Source organism: Microcaecilia unicolor, chromosome 7 (assembly GCF_901765095.1).
Source record: "Microcaecilia unicolor chromosome 7, aMicUni1.1, whole genome shotgun sequence".
NCBI classification, from domain to species: domain Eukaryota; kingdom Metazoa; phylum Chordata; class Amphibia; order Gymnophiona; family Siphonopidae; genus Microcaecilia; species Microcaecilia unicolor.
Genome location: NC_044037.1, coordinates 15,770,863 through 15,783,164, shown reverse-complemented (window position 1 = coordinate 15,783,164; position 12,302 = coordinate 15,770,863). Strand labels below are relative to the sequence as shown.

The window sequence follows — 12,302 nt, the reverse complement described above, 5'->3', positions numbered from 1 at the left end:
GGTTGCTTTCATGAGGAGGCACATTTTATATTTGAAATTCCCTCACTTAAAAAAAGAACTAGGGGAACATTAATGTGTAAGTGTATTTGGCAGTTACCTTTCTAAATATGAGAGGAGTGGACACTGCAGAGCTAAAGCTGGCACTAGGGGCACTGACCTCATCCAAATGGAAAACATTTTTATACATATACAAAATCCTTTTAAAAATGTGTAACTTGATCAATGAATATAAGGTAATTGAAGAACAAATTAAATACTTGATTATTTTTAAGAAACATGATAAAAGTTGCAGTTTTTACGTGACAGTAAACCATTATGATTAACTCTTGTTTTTTTTATCATATGAGAGCTGGATCTCCACTGAAATATTTTGGCTTTTTTTCGTTGAAGATATTTCATTGTGATGTGCCACAGCTTCTGTGTTTCCTTTCCATGCTGATTTTGCTTATTACTTTGGTTATGTTTTGATTGAACAACTTCACTTTTACCCATATAACAACCTTGTATGATCTAGTAAATGTAAACTACTACTTCCACATTATGTACTTTTTTGATGGCTTCTAATGACTTTCTAAACCAGGAAGCTGAAGGGAAAACAATTTTACTTATGTCAAGAGCATCCTCATGGCACATTTATGCCCTGAAAAACTGTATTTATTTCTTTTTAAAGAATTGCCAAGAAAATGCTTTTAGAAGAAATCAAAGCTAACCTTTCATCAGACGATGATGGATCTTCAGATGATGAATCAGATGTTGGGAAAAAGAAGACTGGAAAGCCAAATGAGAATGCTGATGATGGTGAGCCTCAAATCCAACAGCGTGTACAGAGCGTGGTTCTGTATTAACATAATGATTATCAACAACAATAAGGTTACCTTTTTTTGCAGTTCTAGAAATTTTCAATACTTACTGCCTCTTGAGCCACCCATCACCCATATGGCATTGTAGCTGTTTGTAAAAGAACATACATGTAGTTTGTTGCCCGTCTGTTTAATCTTTTATTTGTAGTGCAATAAGGCAGTAAGCTTTCTAGTACTTGGCAAGTGACATGACCCAGCCTTTCTTGTCTTTGTGAAATGTTTTTCATTGTATAGTCTTCTCCATGAAAAATCTTTCATTGCAGTCATCACATGCATCTAGCTCACTGTAAATCCACCTCTGTGTTTTTTTTTTTTTAAGTACTTTCAGTATTTTGCAGTCATTAACACTGTTGTTCACTTGTCTATATTTTTCATCTTTCTCATATTTATACTCTTTGACAGGTAAACAATATTCCTGCTACCCAAGCATAGATGGATTAAAAAAAAAGTTTTTTAAATTAAAAAGTATAAATGTAAAATTCTGTAATGCAAAGTGGGTTTTTCAAATGAGCGCTTAAATTTGAAGAGGTGATAGCATTTTTTTTAACTTTCTCTGTTTCCTCTCTGAGTGGCTGTCTCAAGGATACAGCTTTCTAGAATACAGAATCTGTCTGATATTCAAAGCAGTTTAAATGGCCCGAAGAGGCTCCTGGCCATTTAAAGTGTTTGTCTGGGGCTAACTGTAACTAGTCAATGGCACTTAACTGGTTAGTGCCGTTGAATATCAGTGTTTAGCGCCTAAACTAAAACCAACTAACTTGTGGGTGTTTTAAGGGCGTAGTCGGCACTTATGCGGTTAAGGCCCGATATTGAGCCCTTAACTGCATAAATTGGGCCACATAAAATGCAGTCCTATATGCATAAATATTGCCCTACTGGGACAGACCAAAGGTCCATCAAGTCCAGCATCCTGTTTCCAACAGTGGCCAATCCAGGTCACAAATACCCGGCAAGATCCCAAAAAAGTACAAAACATTTTATACTGTTTATCCCAGAAATAGTGGATTTTCCCCAAGTCCAATTTAATAATGGTCTATGGACTTTTCCCTTAGGAAGGTGTCCAAACCTTTTTTAAACTTTTCTAAGCTAACTTCCTTTACCACATTCTCTGGCAATGAATTCTAGAGTTTAATTACACGTTGAGTGAAGAAACTTTTCTCCGATTCGTTTTAAATTTACTACTTTGTAGCTTCATCGCATGTCCCCTAGTCCTAGTATTTTTGGAAAGCGTGACCAGACGCTTCACATCTACCCGTTCAACTCCACTCAATATTTCATAGTTCTCTATCATATCTCCCCTCAGCCTCCTTTTCTTCAAGCTGAAGAGCCATAGCCGCTTTAGCCTTTCCTCATAGGGAAGTTGTCCCATCCCCTTTATCATTTTTGTCGCCCTTCTCTGCACCTTTTATAGTTCCACTATATCTTTTGAGATGAATTGAACACAATATTCGAGGTGTGGTTCATCTTACATGGTTTAGGGCTGAATATTGTATTTAACCACATAAGTTTTAGTGGCCAACATACAGCCAGATATTCAGTGCCAGTGCCCAGACATCAGAGGACTAATAAGTTTGAAGTTCTTTCTCTCTCTCTCTCTCTCTCTCTCTCTCTCAGTTTTTGTTCAGTGTGGAGGAGCAGCATAGTGGTTAGTGCAGCGGACTTTGATCCTGGGGAACTGGGTTCGATTCCCACTGCAGCTCCTTCTGACTGTGGGCAAGTCACTTAACCCTCCATTGCCCCAGGTACAAAATAAGTACCTGTATATATGTAAACCGCTTTGAATGTAGTTGCAAAATACCACAGAAAGGCGGTATATCAAGTCCCATTTCCCTTCCCTTCATTCAGTTGTTGGTTGGGTTAGATAGTAATGAGACAGGATTGGTGGAAGGCGCAAGTGTTTTGGACAGTTACAAAACATTCATGTGTCAGTTGCACAGTGGGAATCTTTTATAGTTCACCAAAGAACTTTCTGAAGAGATGTGTTTTTAGTTCTTTTCTGAAGTGGAGATAGTTTCCAATGCTTCTTATGGCTTTGGGGATTAGGTTCCACCATATGGAGCCCAGGTAGTCTAATCCTGCTGTGTAGATTGATTTGTAGGTTATATTTCTTTATTTAGGTAGGTGAAGTAGGAAGTATTCTCTGGTTCATGGTGTCGCATTTCTAGATGATAGGTCAATCAGATCTTACGTGTATTTAGGGGTTATGCCGAACAGTATTTTGAAAATGATCGCACCAGTTTTGAAAATTAGTCTGGCCTTTGTTGGGAGCCAGTGTAATGCAATTAGCATGAGGTGTGGCTCTTTCATATTTCATGTTTTTTGAAGACCAGTCTCGCTGCCATGTTTTGAACAGTTTGTAGCATTTTCAGCGTGCTTTCCTTACAGCCGACATATGCTGTGTTGCAGTAGTCGAGTTGAGATATTATTAGGAATTGTGCTATAAAGTGGAATGTCTTTCTGAGAAAAACAGTCTCTGATCCTTCTCAATTTCCATAGCATTTTGAAGCATTTTGCTGTCACTGCTTAAACCTGGTTTTTGAGCAATAGGTGTCTATCAAGAATAATTCCCTGTATTTTTAGCTTTAGTTCTGTGGGGTATGTTGTTTTGTCTATTGTGAATTGTTGGTAGGATGTGTTGTTGTATGGGCTGGATAAAACCAGGAATTTAGTTTTGTCACTGTTTAGTTTCAGTTTAAATGTTTTAGCACAGTTTTCAATGAGGTTCAGGCTTTTTTTTAAATTTTTTTATCTTGTCTGCTGTCTCTGAGATGTTTTCCCTGAAAGGTATGTATATGGTGATGTTGTCGGCATATATATATGGGTTTAGTCCCATTTTTTAAAAGTTTCTTCCTAAGTGGTACCAATACTGTGTTTGAATAGTCTTGTGAGCCATGTGGGACCCCGCAGTTAGGGGTCCATGCTTTAGAAACTTGGTTGGCCATCATCACTATGTATGATCTTTATCTTAGGAATCCATTGATCCAAGCTGCTACTGTGCATCTGATTCCCATGTTGTCCAGTTTAGTAATTAGTGTTATGTGGTTTACTACGTTGAACACGCTCGACATGTCAAATTGTAGTAGTATTATATTCTGACTTGGCTGATCAGTCTTTGAATTTTGTTATTAGTTCGGTATGACAGTCTCTGTGCTGTGTTGTGGTCTGAAGCTGGATTGAGAGCTTTGGAGCAGTGAGAAGTGTGCCAAATATTCCATTAATTGTTGTTTTACCATGCCTTCCATTGTTTTAGTCAGTATTGGTATGGTCTATAATTTGTGATGTCGCTGATCTTGTTAGTGGTGTTTTTAGGGATTGGTGTATTATGTTGTCCTTGTCTATGGGGAACTGAGAACATGTATATTAGGTGATTGGTGAGGCATTTGATGAACCAGTCAGGTGGATTTTTCAGCAAGTAGTTGGGGCAGCCATCTAGTAGACAGTTTGAATTTATGTATTTTGATGATAGTTTTTTTGACAGAATCAGTTGTGGATGTTTTGAAGGAGGACCAGATTCTACCTGCCTTGATATGGTCATTGTTGCGGTCTGACCATGGTACTTCCCCATTTGTGGTTTCCTAGTTTTTGGTTGTTGTTGTTGGAGAATCTGTGTGCAATTATGTCTAGTTGATGACCTTTTGAGTATGTTGAGGTGGTTTGTGGTATTATGTTCCATTGGTCTAGGAAGGTGAGTAGGTTTTTGATGTTGGGGTCATGTTTTTTTGTGCAGGTTGATATTTCCCAGTAGCGAGAAGTTGCTACGTGTGTTTGCTATGAATTCTGTGAAATCATCTTGGGCGTTAGCCCAGTTTCCTGGAGGATGGTAGAATAGTATGCAACATAGTGTGCCACTTAGTGTTGCGTCAGTGATTTAGCATGCTAGGATTTCTGTTTTTGGGGAGCAGTGTTCATCTATCAGCTCCACAGTGAGGGAGGATTTGTAGATTACGGCTATTCCTCCTCCTTTCTTTTTGGTTCTGTTGATGTGTAATATTTTATTCTCTGGTGGGCATAAGTCATTTAGTGCTGGATTGTCCTTGAGACACAACCACATTTCTGTTATAAATAGCAGGTCTTGTTGTTCAGTTTCAAGCCAGTCCCTTATAATGGTTGTTTTATTTACCGCTGATCTAGCATTTATGTATCCAATGTGAATAGGGGTGTATATGTTGCTTTTTATGTTATGTTATCAAAATGTTGGGCACTTTAGGCCATTCTTTTGATGGTAAAGGAACCTCAATGGGCTTCACAATAATGGTTGGGAGTATGAGACATCAATGCCAAAGTGTTGACAGCCTGGGTGCACTTGGGTCATTATCCATCAATTGCTGCTGTTTTACTGTACATATGAAAGGTTGATTTTTTTATATTAAATTGTAGAATCTGTAAAGTGAATGTAAACATATAATGTCTAATGCGTCAAATTATATCAGGTTTATTTTTACTGTCATTAATATGTTATATCTATCTATCTATCTATCTAGCTAGCTAGCTAGCTAGCTAGCTATTCCTCTTGCTACCAAGAGCTACGTTTTCTTTTCAGAGATAAAAGGTACTCAAGGAGGTCTCTGAATTTAAAATTGCTAACTTCCAGTTGCTTTCTTTGTAGTGCTGTAGTTGGTTGTTACTGTGTGTTACCCTGCAGTATGAACAGGTATCCAAACATTTAAAGTTTTGCACTGGTTTTGTGCATTTGTCCTATTAGGTGAAGATGAAGGCGAAGACAACTCTGAGTCTGATTCTGCCAAGAAACCCAGATACAGACACAGACTGCTGAGGCACAAATTAAGCATGAGTGATGAAGAGTCTTTGGAAGAGAAAAAAGAGAGAAAATCAAAGGACTCAAAAGATACTAAGCGTAGGAACCGAAGAAAAGGTGAACATGGGTTGGTAGGGTACAATGACAAAAAAAAATGATGCTTATGTTTAATAAGCAAAATGAATAGCAGGCTATAGGAGACAGACCAGGTTTTTATTTCTTGTGTAAATGTGTGTATGCTGCATATGTAGGCTTAGTAAGTGACATAAATCAGTTGAGCAGCCAACCCTTTTAGCATGAGGGCTTTATGAACATAATCAAAGGGCTGTAACAAAATGTGATCTCACCCTTTCTTCTCTCAACCATCTTTTCCTTTCTCCTTCTCCAGCCCATCTCCCACCCAGTTGCCCTTGTCACCGACTTCCCATGCCATTTCCAACCCATTTCTTCCCCTCAGGGTAGTGGGAGGTGATAAGGGCAAAGAAAGGTGATGGCCAGAGCTACAGGAGAGTAAGTAGTCAAACTTATGACTTGCTGAGAAGAGGGCCTTAGCTAGAGCTCTGTAGACAGGGACAACCTGGTAGACTAGGTAGGTAAAGTGCTTATTATCTACCAACATCCACTTTTTAAATTTTATTTGCAGATAAATGCAGATGTTTGAGCACCAGTAGTAGCTTTTCTATTTCTGGTTTGGATTTTTAATTTTATTTTATTTTTTTAAGTTTAATCACATTGAAAGATTTACAGAGGATACCCTTGAGATCACCATGCTCTAAAGCAAGAAAAGAGTGCATGAGAAGATATCCAAGCATCTATATATCTGATGATAGAGTAGCAGAATTTACAGTTTTTCAATTGAAGTTCAACTCAGTGGGTTTCTTAAACTATTTATTCATATAATCATTACAGTGGACACATAATATTGTCATGTGGTAACTTAGGCATTGTATACATTACACAGCTGCTTTCACTGACAAAGTTTAGGCTGGAGTTACATGAAGATTCCAAAATGAATGTTTTAATGATGATAGTATATGCAAAATAGTTTTGAAAGAGGCATAGGACCTTCAGCTGTAAATGTATCCTTTTATTGCTAACATTACTAAGTAGGTTCTCAGATTTATGGGAAAACTAATATTCTGTTTTGGTCTTAAGAACTTAAGCATTGCCATACTGGGACAGAGCAAAGATCCATGAAGCCCAGTATCCTGTTTCCAACAGTGGCCAGTCCAGGTTACAAGTACCTGGCAAGATCCCAAAACAGTACAATAAATTTTATCCTGCTTATCCTAGAAATAAGCAGTGGATTTTCCCCCAAGTCCATTTTAATAATGGCTTATGGACTTTTCTTTTAGGAAGCTATCCAAACCTTTTTTTAAACCCCACTAAGTTAACTGCTTTTACCACATTCTCTGGCAACAAATTCCAGAGTTTAATTACACCTTGAGTGATTAAATATTTTTTCCGATTTGTTTTAAATTTACTGCTTTGTAGCTTCATTGCATGTCCCCTAGTCCTAATATTTTTGGAAAGAGTGAACATAAAAAAAAATCTACATGTTCCCTAGGAATATGAGTGAAAGCGTGATGGAGAAATCTAAGCAGTACAGCAGAAGTCCTCGACACATCTCATAGTTAAACTGGATAGTTTTGGCCAACTTTGTATTCTGATTATCAGATATTCAGGGACACTGCTGGTTCTGGAACTTATTCTGCTTGCATATAATTTGTAATGCTGGTCATGTTTCAGTGAGCAGTGAAGATTCTGATGATTCTGAGTTCCAGGAATCTGGTGTTAGTGAGGCCTTGAGTGAGAGTGGTTCAGAAGATGGGCAGCGTCCTAGAACAAGGTATGCACAAAACCCTCTGTGACTTGCTGAGTGAAAAGGTATCAAAAGTGGGGTGTGTGACTTATTTATACCACAAGATAGAGGGATATCAACTGCATAATTCTGCAAAATTTCAGCCTCAGGTATGAACTAATTACATCTTTAAAAAATGAGAAATGTTTTTCGGAAAAAATATTTGAAAAATACCAAACTTAAAACACGTATCTCTATAATCTGTAGGAAGTTATAGATAAAGTTTTGATCCTACTAACCTTATAGTACACAAAACTTTCAAAACAGAAGTTGCCCAAATTTATTCCTTCAAACTTTTGTAGCCTTTATCTGTTATTTGTAACCTCACTTTTGGTACCTTTTTACTCAGCAGGTCACACCTTACTCTAGATTGCTGAGTTGACAGTTTGCCACTCAGTAGTGTAAGAAAGTTTATAGCTGATGTAAACCTATGTACTGTTTTGGCAGTTTACACTGAGATTACTCTGCTTTTCAGACAATAATGAATTTAACAATAGATCCTTGCCAGGAGATGTCATTGCAAGCAATATTCCCCTTTTACTGGGCCTCCTATCTCATCTGCTACTTGGGTATCAATATTACTAAAACACTCACTGATCTGTATGCAACTGATTATCTCTTTAAATTGAAAGAATTGTTTATGGACTTGGAGAAATGGGAGGGAGTTGGGCTTTCTTGGAAGGGCAGGATTTCAACCTTTAGATTTGTTCATGGCATTACCGCTCCCTCTACCCAAAAATGTTTTGTTAAACTATAGTGCAAGACGTTTTCTTTTATTTGGGGAAAACACCGCCCCCCCCCCCCCCCGGGTGCGCCAATGTTATATCAGACCAGGTTGAAGGGAGGCATGGAAATACCAAATTTTATTCTTTATTTTCAAGCAGCCAACATGTGTATATTGAATGAATGGGGTAATCACTCTTGAAAATCATTGGTGGTCCTGGAGCAGTCCCCTATGCCCCTTTGGGCCATAGTATGGTTACTTAAGACTCAATTATTAAGCCTGTTACGTAGAGCCCCCCCCCCCCTCGCTTTATCATCCTATGTCGATATGGAGTAAGGTGAGACATCAGTTTTTCCCTAGGTGGCAGTACTTTTTGCATATGGCGATTCATTTTGCTCTGGATTTCAACTGGGACAGATGGATTTGCTCTGCTGCCATTGGGAGCAACAGGGAATATACATTGAATCAGAAATGGACTGAAGGGGAGTTTGTATCCTTTTTGGATTTACAGGAGGAATATGGACTCCCTAATCAGGATGAGTTTTTACTATTGACAGGTTAGAGATTCTCTACAGACAAGCCCTGAGCAAGTTGCATTTGACCGAAACCTGCCTTGGGCGAGCCATGAGGGAGGGTAGTGGGTGGGGTTGCAATTCCCAATCTATATTTAGCTTTTCTGTCTTTAGATATGCTTGCAGAAACAGTATTAGGAATCACTTATGAATTTGCCCTGTGGGAAAATTGCTTTAAGTATCTTTTCAAGGTTTCAATCTCAGCTAATCTTATAGAAAATGGGTATAAGATATTCTATCGATGGTACTATATACCTCAATATCTGTTTGGGTATGGATCAGGTCATTGTTGGCAAAATTGTGGAGTACCTCTAGCTCAGACGTTCTGGACAGATATATTGCAGATTTTTCAACGAATGCTTCAGCTTAGGTACTTGCATAAAGCTGAGCATTGCTTACTATATTTTAAACCATGGGTGTGGGGGGTGGTGTTTAATAAAGAATCTCATAAGCTGGCAGCAGTCTTTTTTTGTGGCCCACAAGGTAGCTGTTGCAGCGGCATGGAAACGACCAATGATGCCAGCAATGCCCAGAGTACTTTGTAAGTTGGACTATATTTACCAAATGACCAAACTAACAGCATTGCATACGGGTCAGCTGATGAGTTTTTATAAAGTTTGGGACACATACTACTTGGAAAAGTACCTCAACTAATTGAGTGTTTTGTTATGATGTATATTCCTCATAACCCCTTTTTTCTCTGTCCTATGAATATCTGTTTATAGATAGCCACTAATTTGTGGTAGGGGTGGGGGAGGAGGATGGGAGGGTTGGGGGTTCAGTTAGCAACTGTATTACTGTTGAGCTGTTCTGCTTTCCTGTTTTGCCAATTGTATGGTTTGATTCCTTTACTGAAATTAAAAAAAAAAAAAAATATATATATATATATAGTTACTATTTTTTTTAACATTTGTACCCCACACTTTCGAACTCATGGCAGGCTCAATGCGGCTTACATGGGGCAATGGAGGGTTAAGTGACTTGCCCAGAGTCACAAGGAGCTGCCTGTGTCTGAAGTGGGAATCAAACTCAGTTCCTTAGTTCCCCAGGACCAAAGTCCACCACCCTAATACTAGGCCACTCCTCCCTTTCCTCAAGTGTGAAAGGGTTCACTGGATTCCAGGCTGAACTATATTGGGGATAGAATGTAAAACGTGCTAACTGTATAGTGGAGGGGGAGGGGCTTTTAATTAATGTTCTTGAATGTAATTAACAGGTTTATAAAATTGCTTAGAAAATATCAGTGTTCGCTTTTACATATGGATGGATTTTAACTTATTGGACTCTTGGGGTGCCCTCTAACCCAGTGGTTCTCAAACCTGTTCCAGGGGGCGACCAGCCTGTCGGATTTTCAAGATAACCGTAATGAATATGCATGAGAGAGATTTGCTTACCTACCTCCATTATATACAGATCTCTCTTTGGGGATATCTTGAAAACCTGACTGGCTGGTGGTCCCCTAAAGCAATTTTGAGAACCATTACTCTAACCCACACAAAGGATAAATATTTCTATTACTTTTATCTGTCTGAATTATCTATGACAATATGTGGTTCTTCTGTATTCATACATTTTGAGATTCTGTTAATCCAAAACTGCGCATATATTATGCAAAGATATAGATAGTTTTTCTCATTGAAGCTGTTCAATTTTTCCAGAGCTGCAAAAAAAGAAGCAGAAGAAAATCTGAGAAGTTACAAGCAGAAGAAGAAAAGACGACGTATAAAGGTACAGGAGGACTCAAGTGAAAGCAAAGTAAGTTATTTAGAGTGCTATGGGGATGGGGGGGGGAGGGGTGTGATTGGCTGAATGTCAGGGAAAATTAAACAATCAGTTTAAAGTTGTTGGTAATCCATTAAGATTGGGCCAGTCCTAAATGACTTTTCAATTGAATCATCTGGTGGCAGACACCAGAAGACTAGTGGTGCCACATTCATGTGGATAGGATGTTTCTTCAACTTATAGCTTTTGGGAGCTACCAAGTATGTTCCTCTGACATTTATTTTTTGAATGGAAATAGATTTTATAACTCTTTCTTTAAACAGAACAACTCTGAGGATGGTGACGGTGAAGGTGATGATGACGATGATAACAATGACAACGATGACGATGATGATGATGACTCAAAATCTCCTGGAAAAGGCAGGAAGAAGATTCGAAAGATTCTCAAGGTTGATAAACTCAGAACAGAAACTCAGAATGCTCTGAAAGAGGAGGAGGAGCGAAGGAAGCGTATTGCTGAGAGAGAACGAGAGAGAAAGAAGTTGAGAGAGGTATTTTGAGCTACTCTTCTTTATGGCTATCTACCTACATGAAAATAAGTGCTGCTAGTTAGTTAGTTGTGCATGGTTTTAGTTAACTCTTATCAAATCCTCCTCATGTCCTTTCTCTTTTCCTTCCCTCCTACCTATAGTTCTTGGCTTTTTTTTTTGTAAAAGATAGTGGAATGACTATCAGCAAACGTTTGCCTTCTCTGACAACAAAGAAGGACATGGTTTCCCACATTTGGGTGACATCTGTTGGCATCTGGTGCGGATGCTACCCAGGTTATAATACTTTAGAAGCACTTGACAGCATTCCACCATGCATGTGCGAGTGCCTTTCCACCCAATGTGAGCGCGCAGGATCAGCAGTCTTCATTTATCTGCAGAGCAGAGGTCACATCTAGTGAGCTGCCCTCAGCGTATCTTATATTTGTTTTTATTTCTCATAGTGCCTTCCTTAGTGATACATATTTTTTTCATTTTCTTTCTATTTTTCACTGTTCTCCCTGGCCCCTTATTTATTTTTAGGGGTTTTTTTTTGGCAAGTTTGTTTTCTTCATTTTTTTCTTGGCTCCTGAGACCCACTTAGGTCCAAACACCAGTCGGAGAATTTTTCTATTTTTTGTGAAGAGATTTTTCTTCATCTCTCACAGTTGAGCTGTTTGATTTTGAATCAGCTAATTTTCCTTTGTCTCAGAAAATTCCCAGTGGTTTCAAATGGGGCTCTAGGTGCAACAGTCATCTCTGGGATTGACCCCCATAGTTTGTGTCTGTCATACATAGGCCCTGACCATTAGGGCCTCTATTTGTGTTCTGTTTAAAAAAGCAGAAAAGGACTGAAAAGAGCAGATGGGCCAAGTTCAAGAGACTTTTTGATGCTTCTAAGACCAATCCATCATCATTGTCATCTGTGACATTGGTCTCCTTGGCTAGAGGAACTGCATTGGATGCTGGGGGGTACACTGGCATCAAGATCTCCTTGTTTGAAATCGAGCACTGATAGGGTCCCGTTGGGCGTGTCAGCATCAGATATGTCACCGAGGGCATGCCTGTGGATTTGACATCATCCTTGGCACCGAGGGACCTGGATGTCATGCATTGAGTGGAGGCAAAGAAGCACCAACATCGATCCCCTTTGAAGCATGGTGCCAGGAGCCCTGGGTGATTGGCACACCTGATACCCAAGAACTCTAGCATACCAAGGGGGGTGTGTGGGGGCACTCTGCTCAGGGTGCAGGCAGCAAGGAGGTGCACTGAGCAGTTGC

General features: G+C 39.1%; 1 protein-coding gene across 3 annotated transcripts in view; it reads left to right on the top strand.

The window, feature by feature from the left end:
• ATRX (ATRX chromatin remodeler) overlaps nt 1–12,302 on the top strand; it is a 453,401-nt gene that overhangs the window by 186,101 nt on the left and 254,998 nt on the right. For all 3 annotated transcript variants that reach the window (XM_030208839.1, XM_030208838.1, XM_030208840.1), the window contains exons 11-15: nt 671–798; nt 5,563–5,733; nt 7,366–7,465; nt 10,432–10,528; nt 10,819–11,046. In XM_030208839.1, the coding sequence (XP_030064699.1) occupies nt 671–798; nt 5,563–5,733; nt 7,366–7,465; nt 10,432–10,528; nt 10,819–11,046 (724 nt within the window). The remainder of the gene's footprint in view (nt 1–670; nt 799–5,562; nt 5,734–7,365; nt 7,466–10,431; nt 10,529–10,818; nt 11,047–12,302) is intronic.